At 47.1% G+C, this 20,605-nt stretch overlaps 1 protein-coding gene across 1 annotated transcript in view; it reads right to left on the reverse strand.

Annotated features, from left to right (window-relative positions):
• The window catches only part of OXCT1 (3-oxoacid CoA-transferase 1), a 460,447-nt gene that overhangs the window by 59,483 nt on the left and 380,359 nt on the right, over window positions 1-20,605 (reverse strand). The window contains exon 14 of the mRNA XM_086960586.1: window positions 15,794-15,883. Within this exon, the coding sequence (XP_086816712.1) occupies window positions 15,794-15,883 (90 nt within the window). The remainder of the gene's footprint in view (window positions 1-15,793; window positions 15,884-20,605) is intronic.

Consider the following 20,605-nt stretch of genomic DNA (forward strand, 5'->3'; position numbering starts at 1 on the left):
GCAATAAAAGCTTTCAGAAGTTCTTGGAAAACGGTCTGTTTAAGAGCTTGAGTTACATTTTTCCTTCTCCAGACAAGCAGTTCCCTACCTGTGATCAATCTTTGATTTTGGAGGCGCTCATGGATCCTCCTTTTGAACCTTTAGAGAGTATAGATATCCATACCTGGACTCTTAAGCTTTTTTTTAATGGCAAAAACTTCAGCCAGGTATTTAGGGGAGCTGGGAGCTTTATCTGTCAAGCATCCTTTTTGCAGAGTGATTTTACAATCTCTTACTTCCTTTCTTCCCAAAATTAATACCAGTTTTCATAGGGAGCAGGAGCTAATGGTCTCATCATTGTACGATTGTTCTACTACAGAGGAGAACAGACTTTACACAATCTTGATGTTCAGAGAGCACTTTTTATTTACTTGGACAGTGTAGCTCATTTTCAACTCAGTCAATTTTTAAAATACATTTTGGGACAGATGAAAAGGAGCTTAAATCTTCTACTTATTCTCGGAGTAGGTGAGTTAGGTCTTTCATTTACTTGGCCTACACATCTGTAAGACCGGATTGTCTTCTCGAGGTACAAGGAAGGTCTACTAGAATTATGCCTACCACATGTACTGAGCTTTAAGAGACCTCTATTGCTATAATTTGTAAGGCAGCTACTCAGGCTCTAAGTTGACATTTGCTTCTCACTATAGATTTGTGCTAGAGGTGGAACTCAATGTTGTTTTGGGTTCTATCGTTTTATCCACTATTAGGCAAAGAAAGTATTCTCTTTTCTGTTTTTTTAATCAATAAAGTTTGGGTCTTTGCAGGAACCTTTGGCTGTCCTGATATAGCTCTGTATATTTCCTTTTGTAATGAGGTAAGCGAGGGTAAAGACGATAAGCTATTGCTTTAATTACTTGCCAGTAATTGCATTATTCTGACTCCTGTTCCATGCTTCCAATCATTACATCCCTTCCTTCCTAACTGCGCCCAAGCATTCCAGGCCAACTAACGTTGAGTAAGTCATGGTTTGTAACTAAACAGGAGGAGGGGTAGTTCTTTATATGTTGTATATGACATGGTAACTGATGTCTAGAGAGGTGGAATGGCCTCATTTTGTAATGATAGGAAGCGAGGAAACAGGAGTCAGAATAATGCAATTACCGTTAGGTAATTAGAGCATTATCTTTACTCTACACCCTCCCTTTCCTAGCTCAAACAGCTATTGTTATGCTAATGCTCTATTATTCACGATCACGGAGTCTGTGGTGTAACATTTTATACAGTAAAAAAAAGTCGAAATATCTTTTAAAAAATCTATTGTAAAAACTCCAGCCCACGGCTTTGAAATTTAATAAGGTACGTAATTGGGCCACATATGACTTTTTAAGGACCCTAACCCATGTCAGAATGACAAAAATCATCTTTTCTTCAGGAGGTATTCATGTACTAGGAGTTTAACTTTTCCAAATAAAAAAAGGCATTTTGAGTGATTGTTCTCAATACATGTACCCCAGAAAGGCAGATTGGAAAATAATTTAGGCCTGCCACTTCCAGCCAAAAGCCTTAAAAAATATTCTCAATCTGTACTGATGAAACAGTGGTGGGCAGTGTTTTAATTTACTCCCTGTCAAGCTGTGAAATAGAAAATCTGTTGCATTTACTGAATATGGAGGCAAACTCACTCTTGCCTACAAAAAATAATATTCAGAAGTATCCGACAGAGATTAGCTTCCAGGCCCAACCTTTCCCGAATGCTTTCAAATCCACCCTACCATTAAAGGATGTTGGTGGCCAGTCTGTTGCCTGCGACAAAGGCACATTCCAATCTTACTGAATCTGTCTCCACTTTGGTGAATTGAACTCACCATGTATATTTTGAGGCCATGTCACTCTTCACTGCCTGGTGCATAGATTTTCCTTGTTATTGCACACAGTGTGACAGAGGGAGAGAACAAAGGCTTATTAGGTTATAGGGTTGATGGTGCAAAACCCTTGAATGAGAAACATCCTCTTACAGCTTCGAGTCCTTCGAGTCTCAAGATGGCCGCCGGGACGGAGCCCTGAGCGGGACCTCCTGGCTTCGGGGTCAACTCTGTCAATAATCCTACCCTGGCCTGTTCCCATCGATGCCACCAGCACCGACACCGTCCTGGGTCCTGAGACCCTGTTCACCTCTCTGGTGTCTTTAATGACTCCCTGGTGTAACAGCTGACACCTCCACCGTCGGCCGAGCTCTAGACCCTCTCCTCAGCACAGCCTCTTCCGGTTGCTCCCCGGGGCAATAACGGGGGCAGAGGCTGAACTGCCCGGACCCTGCTGTGAGTGGACTGCATGGATCTTAGGGCCCGAGCTCCGACTCCATGGAGGCCCAGAGGAGACACTCAAGCTAACGGCTCACACTAGTTGTGGCGGAGGTTCGTTTCAAAGTTTTCACTGTGTTGGAACAATGGCATAGGCCCCAAAATGGCAGACACTTCCGATCGCAACATCTGGCGGTTCATCTGCATTCTTTGCTGAGGGGCCGATTCCTGTGGAGGGAGACCGCATGTGCCCCGCTGCTCAAGGTACCCTCAGGTCCTAGCTGTATCTGCGGTGTATTCGCCCTTCACGGCGATAGCTCCCGGGATACTGCCTGTACCAGCCTGATTTTGTAATGGCGGCTGCAGTGTCCCTTGATGCCCACCCACACCCAATTCACTGCAATTGTTTGCTCCCTAAGCGACTGTTCCACTAAAGAATGGCCCCTCAACGACTCAGTCCAATTTCTATTCCAGGTACTCATCTATTTCCCATCTTAATAGCCTAATATGATCTGTGGTGCGATCAATCCATCAACTCTGTTTGACCCTAAAATGGCAACTGCTATAGCAGCGCTCGCACATCACCAGTTCTCTTTTTAAATGTGCACACATCTAGGTGAGTTAACACTGCGCCTCATACGTGCAAAATCCATAACTCATCGCTGGCCAGCTGCCCATTTGTTGTTTGGGATCTATAATGATCGCAACTGACCTCATCATTATTGACTCTTCTCCCTGCAAATAAGATGGCGCTTGCATAGTGGAAGCCTGATATTCCACATCATTTGTGATTTTACACACCGCAGCCACGCACTTCATACCAGACAGTGCAAAAGCCTGCCTAACATCTCTCCACCGCTTTGATGGATCGCTCTGTAGTACAGGAACTACTGAGGGAGGCATGGAACGCAAAGCTGCACGGTACCCCCACATTACCGAGATGACCTAATGGAGTGATTGAATTTGGCACTGGACTAACTTCTTGGGCCCCCATGTGGTATTGCCCTAGCACTGCCGATCTGTCAGAACTGATCTGTTAACCAGCCCCCTGTTTCCACACCCTAGACCCCTTCCCCATTCCTCTTTTTGGGGACTTGTTTCTTCTGTATCTGGCTATGCAACTGTAATTTAATGTTAGCTAGAAAAATATGTTTTTCTTGATATTCCGAACCGCTGAGACCTGAGCAACATAGCTGATGCTCGGGGGAGGTGCCAGACAGCTATAGAGGAGACAGGCCCGGGTTCACCCCATCGGCCGTCACCTACCCAGCTGGACATTGGGCACATATCTCCCCGCTGTATCTCCTTCCTCCCCCCGACTAATTACCGTAAGATTTTTTTCTTTTGCCTATGTTTTACTATGCTCTGGTAACGGATGTAATTTGTAACTTATAATGCAACGATTCTTATGTAAAGCGCTCCGATACCTACGGGTCTAGCCAGTGCTATATAACACTCGTCAAATAAAATAAATACAAATAAAATAAATGCACTACAATTCTGTTTGTGAAACTATATAGTGACCATTTCTTGATTAACGGTTACATTTTTATTTAGTAGCCAGAAAAACATATAGTCAAGTTAAGTGACAAAGTAGGTAAAAGGCTAAAGAACTAAACTGAGTACAGGTAGATACCTGATCAAACGTGGACATCCTGAATTCCACCTTCCAGAGAAAGTAAATAACTGCCTGCTCTAAAGAAGAGACCTCAGTAGAGGCTGACTGCCCATAAGAAAGTTGTGCACCACCACGATGGCCTGATAGTTGATCGTACATGAAAATGGGATTGGAAGGGTGGCAACAAAGACCAGGGGCTAATGTGAACATAAATGTGCAGTGTCCACAGGTCTTGAAAGATTTTCTTTATAGCTAAAATAATTCTTCTCATTTTTACCCTGTGAAGCATGGACTGCACTGCCCACAAGATGTGCAAAGGAGAGACACTATCAGTGGTCTCATAAGCCAATTAGCTGCAAGCACTGCATAACTGCAAACTGCTGCATCCTTTGTAAGTAAGTAAAAGTTTGTAGAGTGCTCAAATCTTAGCGCTGTAAGCGGGAGCCTCTAAAAGGGGGTACAGACTAATCTGGTACAGGTCACCTACTTTGACTGAGATCTAAAAAGCCACTTTCTGAGTCGTTTCCTAAAACTCAACAAGTTTGACTGTAATCTCAGGGTCAGAGGGAGTGAGTTTCAGAGTTTAACTGCAAGATGCTTTAGGCTCCTTTCCTCCCCAATTAATGTCCCTTATCCTGAGAATTTTTACCAAGTGGCCTGTTGTCGACCATAGCATCTGTTGCAGGAATTAATAAGAGCCCTTTCCGTGCAAAGCATTGTGAATAATGCACAACGATTTGAAACGAATCCTGTCCGCTACTGGTAACCAATGTCGGTCCCGTATGTTTAGTGAATGAGCAGAATTTGGGCACTTTCAGCAGGAGCCGAGCAGCCGCATTTTATAAAGATTATAGATTTTGTATGACAACTTTCGTAACGCTTAAGAACAAGGCGTTACAATAGTCTATCCTAGAGAGGATAAGCGCAACTACAACTTTTTTTGACAATCGTGTGAGATAAAAGGGAACACTTTTTTCAATAGTCTAATAATGAAACAGCATGGGTAGGTGGTGTCATTCATCTGCTCAGTAAAACAGAGGTGGTCATCAAAAATAACCAAGATTTCAGATTTTTTTACCTGGGCGGGTAATTGGCCAAAGTCAGTTGGCCACCAGGTAGCATTCCAGAAGTTGGTGTTTAGAAACACTGGCGTGATTAGAAACACTGCTTTGGTATTTCTACTTGTGACTAGGTTTTTTAATGCGATTAGGGCACTTGTTACCATGCACTGTGTTGGAATACAAAAAGATATAAAGGTAATTTTTTTTTTACTTGTTTCACATTGTGTTCTCCATCGGTCTCGAAGCACAAGTTACTACTTGTGTAACGATATATCTGGAAGAGACATTAGTTAGTGATAGATTCCTTACCTTAGAATATCCTCAGGCGTCAGACTTGATCCGAAATATTTTGCGTAGCAATACCCCTGCGCGTCGGTAGGCGTCGTCCGCGACTCCGCGTCCGTCGGAGTACTTAGACGCCGCCCATGCGCACTGACGTCAGTTCTGATACACAGCTTTTCCGCGCCAGATACGCAGAGCCATGATAGAACCAACACTGGTGCCATGAAACTAGGGCCCTGAAAGGGGATGACCTTATCCCTAGCAATCGGTTCGCAGAACTGGGAGGATGGGTGGGTCGGTAAGGAATCTATCCCTAACTAATGTCTCTTATAGATATATCGTTACACAAGTAGTAACTTGTGTATCTGAAAGAGACACGTTAGTGATAGATTCCTTAACTTAGAATAGATACCCCAGCAATACCAACCCCGGTGGTGGGTCTGCGAACCAATAATCACACCAGAGGACGGAACGGCCAAAGAAGCCATCCCTCGGGACTTGACTGTCCAGGCAGTAGTGTCTTGCAAACGTGTGCAGCGAGGCCCACGTAGCTACCTGGCAAATGTCCTGCAAGGGCACTCCTCGGCCCAGGGCAGTCGTAGTCGCCGTGGCCCAAACAGAATGAGCCCGCAATCCAGCAGGGAGCTCCTTTTTGGCCATGGAGTAACATGCCTGGATACACAAGATGATCCACCACGAGATGGTCCTCTTGTGCACAGCCTTCCCTTCTTAGCTCCCACGTAACCAACAAAGCGTTGGTCATCCACCCGGAACTGGCATGTGCGATCCAGATAGTAAGAGAGCGCACGTTTTGGGTCCAGACGGTGGAGCCTCTCTACCTCTTTCGAGGGATGCGGAGGCGGAAAGAAGGTGGGCAAGGTAATGGACTGCCCGATGTGGAAGGCCGTGACAACCTTGGGCAGGAAAGAGGGTCACGTCCGCAACACAACCTTGTCCGGATGGACAGAGAGGAAAGGAGGTGTAGAAGAAAGAGCCTGGAGCTCACTCGCCCTCCTGGCAGAGATGATGGCCACCAGGAAAGCAGTCTTCAAAGTAAGAAGACAGAGAGGACAGTTATGGAGCGGCTCAAAGGGAGCACACATTAGGTAAGTAAGTACAAGATTCAAGTCCCACTGGGGCATCACGAAGGGAACAGGAGGGAACATGTGTGTGATGCCCTTCAGAAACCTATTTACAATGGGGGACTTGAATAAGGAAGGCTGATCAGGTAGCCGTAAGAAGGCGGAAAGGGCAGAAAGGTACCCCTTGAGAGTGCCCAGAGCAGAGCCCTGCTGGGCAAGAGAAAGAAGAAAGAGGAGAACCTCAGAAAGGGGTGCAGAGAGTGGGTCCACAGCATTTGCTGTGCACCATGCTACAAATCTGCTCCACCTGCAGACGTATACCGACTTTGTGGAGGGACGCCTGGCTGCCAGAATTAAATCACAGACTTCAGGAGGCAAGTCAAATGGCCTCAACTGCCGTCACTCAATTTCCAAGCTTGTAGGTGGAGACTGGACAGGTTCAGGTGCAGAACCATCCCCTGCTGCTGCGACAGAAGGTCCTCCCGAAGAGGCAGACGATTCGGGGGATCGACTGACATGCTAAGTAGCTCGGGATACCAGTATCTTCGTGCCCAGTCCAGAGCCACAAGAATAACCTGGGCCCGGGCGCGCCTGATCATCTTCAGCACTCTGGGCAGAAGTGGTATAGGCGGAAAGGCGTACAATAGACCGCAACTCCACTCGCGACAAGAGCAAGTGCCGCCTTGGAAATTCCAACGCGCAGAAATGATGACATTGCGCGTTCTCTTCTGTGGCGAATAGATCTAACCAAGGCTCTCCACATTGCTGAAAGAGGCCTTGCGCCACGTCCGAGTTCAGACGCCATTCTTGATCCATCATGCACCGACGGCTGAGTTCGTCCGCCCTGGCATTCAGAGAGCCTGCCAGGTGTTCAACCACCAGAGTCACGCCCTGATGATCCAGCCACTGCCAGAGGCGCAGAGCCTCCTAGCATAGGGTCCACGACCCCACCCCGCCATGTTTGTTGCAGTACCACATGGCGGTGGTGTTGTCCGTGAACACCTGCACTACACTCCCCCGGACAGATGGAAGAATGCCTTCAGTGCTAGTCGGATCGCCCGCAGCTCCAAAAGGTTGATATGGAGCCGGCACTCCGCCGGAGACCAGAGGCCTCTGTTCTCCGCCTCTCCCATGTGGCCTCCCCAGCCCAGGAGGGACACGTCCGTCACAACTACGTGCTCCAGGTGAGGTAGGGAGAGGGATCTGCCACTGACCCTTTCGTGGTCCGTGAGCCACCACTGCAGCTGTTTCACAGTGCCCTCTGAGATCAAGACATGATCGGACATGTTGCCCTGATGCTGGGCCCACTGAAACTTCAGGTCCCACTGCAGAGCCCGCATCCGCCACCGGGCGTGATGCACCAGAAGGATGCAGGAGGATATCAGCCCCAGAAGCCGCAGCGTCAACCTGATCGAGACTCGGGATAAAGGCTGAAAGATTGGAATCAGAGCCTGTATATCTCGAACCTGCTGTTCGGGTGGGTAAACCCGAAACTGCGCCGAGTCGAGAACCGCTCCGATGAAGAGGAGCTTCTGAGAGGGACACAAGTGCGACTTCGGCACGTTGATGGAGAACCCCAGCAAGTGCAGGGGGTCGGCCGAAGTTTGGAGGTGGCGGACTACTGTCTGGGGCGAACCCGCCTTCAACAACCAGTAGTCGAGGTAGGGGAAGACTGACACCCCTAATCTGCGCAGATGAGCTGCGACCACGGCCATCACCTTCGTAAACACCCGTGGGGTGCTGGTAAGGCCGAAGGGGAGCACGGTAAACTGAAAGTGCTTGTGGCCTACCGTGAACCGCAGGTAACGACGGTGGGCCGGCAGGACGGGGATGTGAAAATAAGCGTTGTGCGAGTCCAACGCTACCATCCAGTCTCCAGGGTCCAGGGCAGCTAAGACCTGAGCCAAAGTCAGCATCTTGAACTTCTCCTTTCGGAGTAAGCCGTTGACGTTCCGTAGGTCCAAGATAGGGCGTAGGCCCCCTTTGCCCTTCTTGGGTACCAGAAAGTAGTGGGAGTAACAACCACACCCTACTTCTGGCCTAGGAACGTGCTCGATGGCCCCCTTGGCCTAGAGGGCTGTGACTTCCTCTTGCAGAAGTTGCAAGTGATCCCCCGACATGCGGTGGAATTGCGGTGGCATGGCTGGAGGGGTCGCCTTGAAGGGGAGGGAGTAGCCCCTTCGGATGATCTGCAGCACTCACCTGTCGATGTGCACAGTGCGCCAGTGGGAGAGGTGATGGCGAACCCTGCCTTCCACTGGCATCACATGGGCCGGAAAACTCGGACTAGGAAGGTTTCGAGGCAGGTGCTGCGGAGGGAGGTGTGGACTAGCCTCGCCGTTGTCCCCGACCGCCGCCACGGCGGTTGCCACAGCTGCCACCGCGCTATTGAACATTCTGCGGTGCGTGGCTGGCAGCACGTGTGGGGGCGCCCCTTCCTTGGCCACGAAAGGAGTGAAAGGCACCCGATTGCTGGCGTGTGGCCGAGAGGCCCAAGGACTTGGCCGTAGCCCTGGAGTCCTTAAAACGCCCAAGCGCATGGTGTACCTTGTCGCCAAAGAGGCGACGGCCATCGAACGGCATGTCCAGAAGTGTGGCCTGGACATCGGCCGACACAGGGTGTGGGTGTAGCAGCCCAAGAGACAGGCGGTGTTGACAGACCACAGCCCTAAGATTAGGGACGAGAACACTTTCTTCCCGAACTGTTCATATCTCTTGGATTCCCGATCGGGCGGAGCCGACGGGAATGCGGTCTGGGAAGTGGAGGCCAGGATAACCAGGCTCTCGGGGGTGGGATGGGTGGACAAAAAGCAAGGGTCGCTCGGGGCCGGGCGGTAGCGTCTGGCCACGTTCCTATCCACAGGCGGACCTGTGGCGGGCTTGGACCAAGTGCCCACAAGAACGTCACACAAGGCCTCATTGAACGGCAGCAGAGGCTCGCTCCAATTTGACTGCGGTTTGAGGACCTCAGCGAGGAGGTTAGTCCTCACGGCCGCGACGGGGAGCTCAAGGTTTAAGGCCTTGGCCGCCCTCGTCAACACTACACTGTAAGTAGACCCCTCCTCCGAAGCCACGGTTGGAGGGGAGACAAATCCAGTGTCTGGTGAAGTGTCAATACCACTGGCCTTCCCAAGCTCATATGTCCAGTCCTGTTGAGACTGGCACTCCAGTGCCAGAGGATCCTCAGACGCCTCCCAATCTCCTTCGTCACCTGTCTCCAGTAAAACAGGAATAACAGACGGGGCCTCCTCATGGAAAAAAAATCTCCAAAGGCCGTCGGAAGCGGCGCCCAGCGGCGCCGTTCCGGCGCCAGAGTCGGACCAAGGGGAACATTGGGGACGGCGTCCACAGTGGGCGCCGGGGGCGACACCCGCGGGGCCGGCGCCGGTGAGGTCGACCGGTGACAACCCGGATCCGGAAGCGTATCCGCTGAGGTCCTGCGGCGCCGGGACCGAAGTCGCCGGCGGCGTCGGGGCCGAAGCACCCGACCCTCTAGGGCCTCAAGCCAGGACCGTTGGGTCCGGAGGCACCACAGAACCCGACTGAGGAGGGAGGGACCTCATGGCCATGAGGTACCGCTCGATCTCCTGCGGCGTTGCGCCGTGCCCAGGGACCCGAAGGTGTGGGGCAGGCGGCGACGCTTGAGACTCCCTCGGAGCCGCGTGGGCGGTGTCGCCGGAACCCCCGGCCGCATAGTGCGAGCATCGGGGTGAGTCGGAGGAACGATGACGTCTCTCTGACCTCTCATGCCTTTTATCTGAGGACTTGGATCCTGACGACCGATGTCCACTCCCGGAGCTTCGATGACTCCGACCCCACGACCGGTCCCTCGACCTCCGGTGGGACCGTGACCAGGACCTGGAACGGCGCGGGGCCGACTGCCGGAACTAGAGTCGCTTTGGGGACCGCTCCCGCCTAGCTTTAGACATCAGGGCCCGGCAGTCGGAGCAGGTGCGGTTGTCGTGGTCGAGGCCTAAACACTTCAGGCACCGGCAATGGGGGTCCGTAACCGACATCAGTTGGTCGCACTTCGAACAGGGTTCTACCGGCACCGATAGAGTTGAAGACTCGAGGAAAGAAATGATCAAAAAGATCAAAAAGTTTAGTCATAAAATGACTAGGGGTAGAGCTTCTCCAAATCTGCACTAGCTGGCGCGGAAAAAAGAAGAACTGACGTCAGCGCGCATGGGCGGCGTCTAAGTACTCCGACGACGTTATTCCGGCGCCAACGACGGACGCGGAGCCGCGGACGACGCGCAGGGATATTGCTACGCAAACATTTCCGGATCCAGTCTGATGCCTGGGGATTTTCTAAGGTAAGGAATCTATCACTAACGTGTCTCTTTCAGATCCCATTGGTTCTTCCTTCTCCACCCTCAAATGATGAAGCTTTTCAAAAGCCAAAATTTCTGCCTTTAATGAGCTAACACATGGAAACAGCGTTTGTGCATACATATAAAAGGTTTTAGCTTATTACAGCCAGACCTATTGGCTTTGAAAAGGTATTTTATTTGAAAACAGAGAAACAAAAATGGGCGTAAGACAGATGGAGAAAACAATGAGAAAATGTATACAGAGAAAAAAGGTAGGAAATAAATAGAGAATAGGAAAGACAACACACAAAGGTGAAAGGATAATGGGGAACCAGATAGACAAAAATTCACACAAGTTCTGATTAAAACAGTAAGTCTACTGCAGCGAAAAAACAAGAAAGACTTTGATTTCTGTACACAATGCATGTATGGGAGAAATAATTTAATATGTGATCATTTAGTGTAAAATAGTCCTTAAAGCACTGCAATGGAAGAACTCAATAGGCGGTGGAATGCTACATCAGCTAGCCGATAACAGGAAGGAAATGCTTTATGCTTATATTAAAGAATTCTAGCAGGTGAACAAGCAGCGGTGCTGTCATTGTGAGGATTCGGGCCCCCTTTGTGCCTACCCGACTTACAAACTACAGTTCCCATAATCCTTCGCAACCAGGAAGGTACTAAGCGACTCCACGCGCATGGGCAGATGCGCGTAATTCTGTTTGGTTCCAGTTCATCGCTGGAAGTCCGGAGGAACGGGTCGCTCTACTCTTCGTGGCAGTTTCCAGCCTCTGTGGTTCAGAGGCTTCTTGCCCTCGCTCCTTGGTAGGGTAAGTGGCGGACTTGTAGCGCCTCTTTGTCATCAACGGAACGTAGTGTGTCATTCCGGCCACACGTTACCGTCTTTCCCTTTCTTCTGGCCTCGGGGCTCCGAGGTATTAATTTCCAGCGCGGCTGCGCTTTCTTTACAGCAGAACACCGTGTGTCGGCTGGGCACGCGTTTCTGCAGAGTGTTTCCAGTGATATTAACCCGATCGCGGAACATTGTGGTGCTGCCACATGTTACCGTGTTTCCACAGTTCCTTATTCCTAAAGCGGAGCGCAGTGAGTTCAGGCCACGCGCTACCGTTAATGAGTACTCATTCGTCGTGTGTAGCGGAGCAAGGTGTGTTGGCTAACCACTTGTTGCTGTGAACCCTTGGGGGGATTTTCTCTCCTTCCGAAGTGATTTTGTAGCAGCAGTTGCCCCATTCATTCAGATTGTCATTGGTTACTGCTGGAAGCAACCTCTTCCTTATTTTCATATCAATCGCGAACTGGATATGACATTATAATATCCAGTTGCTCAAGGAGCTTATTGTTTCACATGGAACTAGTTTCTTTACTGTTTAGTATTTCATTATGTACTGTGAATCAGAGGCTCTTTCAAGAGGAAAGCGCTGAGACACCTTACTTGTTTTCCTGCTGGGTGTAGTTGGACTCTGTGAATCAGAGCCTTTGTCCCAGCAGTCCCTTCCCCGTTCCTGATTTCCCCTCGAATTGGGCCTTTTGCGACTGGTAAAATGCATTTTGCTATGTATGAATTCCAATTTTATGATTCGGTAACATGTTATCAAATCGCAATTTGAAATTGTAAATACATACCGATTCGGTATCAATGAGGGGCATGTTTAGAGCGTCTCTTCCGAATACTGCATCGCAAGAGTATGTAAGAATGTTTTGCAACCGAAATGCAGTTGCATTTTACCACCTACTTTAAGTGGGTGGTAACCCATTCGCAAATGGGAATGGGTCCTCACTGCCTGCTCTTAAAAATGAAACTGCCCGAGGTGCGGCACAGCATTTGCGGATTTCTACCACATGGTGTGGCTCTGCCCCGAACTGGCGAGGTTCTGGATGGGAGTGGAGCGTGAGCTCACGCGGGCCCTGGGCTGGGAGCTTCTCCACGAGCCATTGCGGATGCTGCTGGGTGTCTTTGACGGACTGGATGGATCCAGGTCGGACAAGCGCCTAGCAGTGGCCAAAAGGGACATAGCAAGATACTGGTCCCGTGCCGCGCTGCCTACTGTGGTGGGATGGAGGAGGGGGCAGGGAGGGGGTCGATAGGTGCGGGACCCAGGAAGAGGCCGTATTTGAAGCTCGGCGGCAACAGAACTGTTCCATAGGATTTGGGGGAAATGGTTTAATCTACTTCCACCGTGATTCGAGATGTACTGCACGAATTATGCCTCTATGTCTAATCATACAAGATGTTAATATGGACTGGAGAAGAATGACCCGACCTATACAAACTACTGATTGCACTCTGCTGTATGTGTTGATTGAGCTGCAACCCATGAATTTTCTTTGCTGTTTTAAATACCCAATAAAGTTGATTATCAAACTAAAATAAGACAGATAAGACTAGTTAGCTCTTACAGATAATATGCCTGATGCATAGAAAGGTTATATGGAAAGGTGTTCCCCCTTCTCATTGCATTCTACCGCATTGCACTCTATGCCACTTTATGCAACTGCACTCTACCCTCTACCACTCCACTTCACACAGACAATCCACTCTCAGCCACTGCACTCTACACAGTTGCACTTTGTTATTGCACTCTACTCTGCATCACTATACTCTATGCCCCTGCTCTCTACTCAACTCTACACCACTGCACTCTGACACTCAACACTGCATTCTCTGCTACAGTTACATTTTTGTTTCCTCTGCATGGTCCCCCTACCAGCAGGTCCTGCAGCACAGTAAAAGTTGTGGTAGACAACATGGCTACGTTTCGAACTCTGTGCAAAATGTACTTACCATCATAGTCATTAAAGGAATGCATAATGCAGTCCAGTTATGCTTGTTGAGCATACACTAACCCTTTGTGAGGTTACACATCAAAGCATACTTTTACCGATTTTTTATTTTACTCGTATTGCACAACTGCTCACCAAGCTAAACTTTTCAACAGAAAAAGTGTTCTTAATCATATAGAAAAAACCCATTGCATTTGCCAAGGCTTGATTTTAAATGACAGCAGAGAAGAGGCAATCTGTTTTACAGGGGGTTGTGGTTGCATAGTCCGTGGTCACAGACTGATAATAGACACTTCCTTGTTTTCTTTCTCTTGCAATTTTGAAGTACCAGTCTGGAAAATGGTTGGAATTTGTCCATGGGACACATGCAGAAGATCACCCAATTCTGTTCCGGCAAGCCAGGAAGTTAAGCATTATTGCTGGTGATTCAGTATGACTTGAATATAAGGGAGTGCAGGTAGAACCAGTGCAGTTTGAGTAGAATTGGGGTGGTGTGGATGAATTTAAACAGCCCTTTGAGGCAGGAACAACGTGGCGGATGTTCTTAATTAGGGGTGGGTGGGACTCACGCAGTTTTACTCCTCGAAATTCTGCAGCATTACCTAAAAACTCAGGGAGATTCCGCTGAGTTCCACGAGTGGCAAGCAGCTTGTCCCGAGCAAACTGCATTGTGCAGTGTGTCAGATGGCACTGCTACTTTCTGCTGCTCAAATAGATTTTCTACCCAAGTGGTAGCTTTCACAACGTGAGCAGCAACTTTCTTAAAGCAGGCGTCCATCCATGTTGAGAAATCCGCTGGGAGGTGGCCTACAGCTCGTTTTGTTTATGTTCACTAACTTAACATTGGCGAGCTGCAAGTAAAAAAATCTCAGTGAAGTTTTTGCCGAACTCCGTGCTCCTAGAGGAGAGCAGAGTGGGAAAAACTCTGTGATCTCCACCAGCAGAGCAGTTTTCACCTCCAACGCCTACTCTTAACCACTTCTATGCTATTGACGGAACGGTTCCGTCATGAGCGTGGGTAGGCCTGTGCTCATGACGGAACCGTTCCATCATGAGCCCGTTGGCTCATTAGAACGTTCTGCACAGCGCAGGAATCTGCGCCGCGCTGATGTGGTTAATTGACACCAGCAAAGAGTTTAGAATGCCACAGCAAAAAAAAAAAACATTACTAATGTCTAGTGTGATAAAAGCATGGCTTGCACAATTACATGAGTTTTATGCAAGAGAGGGGGGGGTTTAAAACCTACTCAGCAGGTAGGGATAGTGTCTACCTTGCTGTCTGGCCATTCTTTACAGTGCACAATTTGCTGGAGAGGTGAATGTAAACAAAGAAACTTAACAGTTTACAACATGCTGTCAGCTGAAGGGTGAAACTTAAGGTCTATGCATTAAAGTGATGTGTGAATGATCAGAAGTGTTAATGAAGGAGCCACATGTAGTTTATGTGGGATTTAGCTTCAACCACTGCAGTTTATGTGGGGTTTATTGCTAACTATCTGATTGGCATCCAGGAATGAATCAGCACTCAGCATGACTTGAAGGAGTCCATGATATCTTTAGGTTGAGTTGGGTGTTACCCAAGTTTAGTAGATTGCTTAGCTGAAGAGGAGAAACCACAAGAATTTCTATATATAGAAAGGATGGCACCTGAAAGAAAAGATGACAAAGTAGACAAACAGCTGAGGGAATTTGCAGGGTTCTAGCTGGATGCATTTGTACTTTCATCAGGAATGTAGAAAACTACTGGGGATTTAATTCTGTAGGTTCTTTGGATATTGATAATATTGATATTTTTGAAGGCTACTGAGAGATTTTAAAACCACATGAAGCATGGCTACCCATTGTTAGGGTTGAGTTCGGCATTGTCCATGGCTTCATATGACTGAGTCTCCTGTGTGCCAGCGCCTTTAACCACATGCACGCTAGCGGGTTTTCCCGCTGCGCACTGAAGATTCGAAATTCGCGGGTTACGTGACAAAGTCAGCTCGTCATGCGCGCAGCGCAGGTAACGCCCATGACGAGCTGGCTTTGTCATCCGCATCGAAGGGGTTAACTTTTACCACAGTTGTTTGAAAGCTCAGTGTCTGTAAAACATGTGCTTTGTGCTACAGTCACAGAGGAGTGGCTTTATCGAGGTTAAAGGACTGTCATCTTTTTAGTTGATGAACACACTAAATCATCTTATAAGTGGGCAGTTTACAAAAACATTTAGAATAGCGCATTAGTTGCCTTTCTGGTTTTTTTTATGTTCGCATTTATCATGGCCAAAATCAAAATAACTAATGAAATGATTATGGTTTCGCTATGTATTCCACAACAGTATTTTCAACCTTTGAATTAAAATAACACTTACTTTGGCAGAGTGTTCCATTGTAACAACCACTTTAGTTCCTGAGCTGGAAACCAAGTCCATGGCACCACCCATTCCTTTCACCATCTTTCCCTGAAAGAAACAACCATTGAGATGAAAAAGAAGACTATACATATTACATTTTTGAATTCCTACTTCAGAGGAAATTCAAGGATAACTTCCAAAACTACAATGCGTTTTCAGGGAATAGCCTTTGGGGTTAGTGGTAATTTTCTTCACTGAGAGACCTCAGAGCTTTGCAGCTCGTCAGATTTACCAACAGTATGGGGAAAGTAGGTACCTCAATGTTACAGATAAGATACATTGGCAGAAATTGTAGACCCCTATTTATTTACATTTGGGAATCAACAGGTCCCTCAGTTAAACACACACCGGGCCGAAAAAAAGGGTTGTGGAAAGCATCACTTGGAGATTTAGAAATCAATGTTTTTATAGTTCTAGAAAATAACCTGAACTAGTCTCATTTAGGATTTTTGTAAAAAGTGGAACTACATGAAGCTTCCCTGTCACAGATCATTGCTCAATTTTTTTTGATAATAGTTTAAAACTCCAATGTGCCTCTTATAGGCCCCAAAGAAATTTCAATTACGTTGGTGCAATTCATGTCATTTCAGGAATTTCACATTATGCTGGTAATGCAAATTCCCCAAATGATGCCATGTCGCACAATTACACCATATTAGAGTACAATAGCAATGTGAATTTCCAGAACGTGAGCGTCACTAGTGTTTGGTGCTTTTTTTACTGTACAAAATCGAATAACGATGAGAAGGACATTTATTGCTAAAACTGGACCTCTGCAACGCGCTCCATGTAGGAGGCTTCAGACTATACAGAAAGCTGCTGTCAGATTCATAGTTGGCCTTCCCCACCGAACCCATATCAAACCCCACCTCAGGCACCTCCATTGACACCCCGTACAGAAAAGAGGCCAATTCAAGCTGCTGACTCACGCAAACAAGGTTCTAGAGAACGAAGGACCCGCCACCATTATCCACCACCTGAACTAATAAATATAACATGAATGGCATGCTGCTGACATCTTGGGGTTCGAAAAGGGAGATGGATATGGAGTGATTTCTGCAGGTTAGACTAAGTAGTCAAAAAAACCCTAGTCTAGGGGTAGGCAGAAGTTCACTTAAGGACTTTTTGCCAACCCCTGTAACCAGAGTACACTGGTGCTCTGGAATTATATTGTCACTGGATATGGAGTTAAGCAAACAGCAGCAGCCAGATACCAACAGCACACAGTTTTCATATGTTTGGTTCATATAGTCAGTATAGTTATTGAATGTCTCTAGGTAACAACAATAGAAATTACTAAATTGCAAACCACTTTACTGTCAATTCCACAGAATTTTCTTAGCATCCGCATTGGCCACGGTCTGGTTTTAATTTCTTGAGGACCACAGCTCAATGCCTCAAACCAATAAGTGACAAGAAGCTGCAAAGACGAAAGGACGAAGGTGCAGGATGGAAATTAGGGCAGGGCACAATCAAACAAATCAAAGAAGTAACTACATAAGGGATAATTGGTGTAAGAGGTGGTTGAGGAGACTTAGCAACCATGATTTAAGTGCAGGGGTACAGTTATACAGATAGGTAGTAAGCTTCTTATTCCAGACGACTAATTAGGATCTCGAGTGTGGGGATATAATAACAAACTAAATATAGAACTGCAATTACAACGGGAACATGGAACACAGATGCCAAAAAGAGAATATTTTCTGAGTTTGCCAGTCTAAATGTGACTCACCATTGCTACTGGGTGCTGGGCATTACCAGCCGAACACTATCCAACCCTACTGCTACTGAAGTGCAATTTTGAGGAATGATGAGGTGAAGGCAAGTACAGCGGAAATTGTGTATATAGAGCAACAAGACCTGCTGACGTACTGGGCTTCAGGTAAGGTTTTAGGCTTCCTAATTAGTAACAAGCTTGTATCTGTGCATATTCACCATAAATAGAAAACAGCAGCATGCTAGTCATAGTACTACCACGACTACATAAACCAAGGAACATCACAGGACTATATAAATCAAGGAGGATTGAAAAGGGCGCGGGAGGAGGGAAAGCACTGGCCTATACCAAGTCAACAATTCTCAATGGAAAAAAAGCTTGAGAGGGCAAAACAGCCCTCCTCACCAGTAGATTGAACATAGTACATGTAAAGTGGCACAAGTATGGGAAGGAATGACCACCTTGGGAAGAATTAGCAACGGACCCTGAAGTAAAGTAGACTGGATTAGTGAGCTTACTTTTAGTAGGGTTCATATATAATGTTAAAAAAGGAGACTTCACATGAGCCTTAACAGAGGACCCATGATGGAGAAAATATGGACTGGCAGTCATAATTTAACAGTGAATGGGTATTCATTTGGTTGTTTACACGTCAGGGTTCGGCACTATCATTGTTGAATAAATGCTCATGGTTACAAATGGGGAGATGTTATCAAGCACCCTTAAGGGTGCAACAGCGAAATAGAACGGGGGTCTTTCTTACTCTGGAATATTATGGGGTTGTTACTTCAAGAACTAGGGTTGGGGGCTGTGGTGTAATTTAGATCACACCTATTTCCCAGTTATAAAATGTACATGAGATGTATCTGAGAGCTGATGCTATCTTATTAGAAGTGATCATTAGGTGAAAGGCAGGCCATGCAAGAGGGTTGTTGAATACAGCTATGGATACTGTTAATTGTCCTTTCCTGGATAAGCAGGGTGTTGGAACATTTGTCCTTCACTACTCTTTTTGCTGAATTAGATTTGCTAAGCTTGGGGCCTTGTGCATTTTAATCATGCTAACCAGTGCTAAAGAGGTTGTTCTCACTCCTTTAAACATGATGAGATTGGCGTGCACCCCAATGGCACATTTAACTTCTAAGTCCCTAGTATAGTGGTACCGTATGTACCCAGGGCTTGTCAATTAAATGATACTAGTGGGCGTGGAAAATATATAAAGCCACCCATTCAAGGAGCCCTTTAAACATGTCTCAGGCCTGCTACTGCAGCATGTGTATGCAGTTTTAAACTGCCATGTAGAGATGGCAAAATATACCTTTCTACAGGCCTAGACCTTCCTTGGATATACATATGTAATCCCTATTGTAGGCCCTAAACAACCCATAGGGGAGGGTGCAGTGTATTCAAAAGGTTGGACATGTACTTTTAACTTTTACATGTCCCGGTAGTGAAAAACACATTTTTCATTAATGCAAGGCCCACCTATCCTATAGGATAATATTGGGTTACCTTATTACATTTAATAAGTGATAACTTTCAATTGACAGCCAGAAGGAAAGTCGAGTTTGGTGTCAAAAGGTTTTTAATTTAAAAGCATCTTTAATGCTAAAGTTAGATTTTAAGTCACAGTGCTAGAAACGCCACTTTCAGAAAGTTGGCATTTTCTGGTCCCAACCAATTGGTGCCTCCAGCCTGTCCCTTGGGTATCATGGATAGGTGGAGCTGGCAGTAGGTCTTTGTGTATTACTTTGTTTTTTAATGAGGGGGCAGAGATGTCACCTACCACTCTTGCACATCACAAAGATTGCTGAAGCATACTTGCAAAGAGTTTCACACTAGTCTTTTGTGCCACCAGACAAGCTGAGGCAGGACAGAGAGGCAGGACATTTCAGATACCTGTAAAGAGGGGAGGACTCTAGAAGTTTCTTCCACATCAAAGTGAGCACTAGGTATAAATAGTTGGCCCTAGGATCCAAATCTTCTGTACACTTTTTGACCTGTGGAAGACTCAGACCGACTGATGTGCTTCTCTGCTGCAAGAAGGACTGCTACTCTGCTGCCTGAGTGAGAAGGACTGGACCATCACCTTGAACCCTGGACCATCACAGTGACTTCAAGGGCTAGTTGGTTGGTCTCCTGATCAGAGCCTCAGGGACAGTCCTGCTCCCCAAGTTGTTTCACCCTAGTCTTGGACCCTAGGAAGTGGGCCTTAAGGTGCTCTGCCAGCCCAGCTGTGGCCCTAGCAGAACCGAAGAAGTGTGACGCATTGCTTCGCAGCTCTGCATTGGAACCGTCAATGTGCAAAACAACCCCGATGCGGGACCCTGCAGCTCTTCAGAACTGCCAATGTTTGGTGCATTCTCAATGCAGGACCTTGCATCCCAGCCCTGCAGCTCCTCAGAACCGCTGATGTGTGACATCTTTGACACAGGACCTTACATCACAGCCCAGCAGCTCCTTGGAACCCCTTTGTGTAGCACATCCTCATTTCAAGACCTGGCATCGCACTGCTGCAGTTCCTCAGAACCACCGCTGTGTGACATCCTCAGCAGGACCTCGCATCACCACTCATCAAAACATCCACTGTGTGATGCATCCTCGAGGCAGGACCTCGATACACTCGGAAACCAGGATTTAAGGTACTTTGTACAGAGAGACTAACTTGGTCCCTGTATCCGGCCTGTGCTCCAACGCATTTGGTCCTAACTTGCGACTTTGTCCTGGTCCAGCGCGTCCCGATAACCACAGTTGGCGCAATGTGCTTTTATGCACTATTTTTACCGGATCTTTTAAAATTGCATTTCTTCGATTTTACTAATTTGATTTTTGTAAATTTTGTGTCAAATAATTCATTCAATTTTATTCTATTTTAATAAATTGGTGTGGGATTTTTCTTGTGTTATGTTTCACTACTATCGTTTGAAGCGCAGCATAAATACTTTATACATTGTTTCTGACTGCTTTTGAGCCAACCTACCAGAGAATTTTTTAAAAACAAATATTTCTTTATTAACAATTGAAATTGCAAAAAGCAACACAACCAGAATAAA

The sequence above is a fragment of the Lissotriton vulgaris genome, chromosome 3_1 (assembly GCF_964263255.1).
Source record: "Lissotriton vulgaris chromosome 3_1, aLisVul1.2, whole genome shotgun sequence".
Classification (NCBI taxonomy): Eukaryota; Metazoa; Chordata; class Amphibia; order Caudata; family Salamandridae; genus Lissotriton; species Lissotriton vulgaris.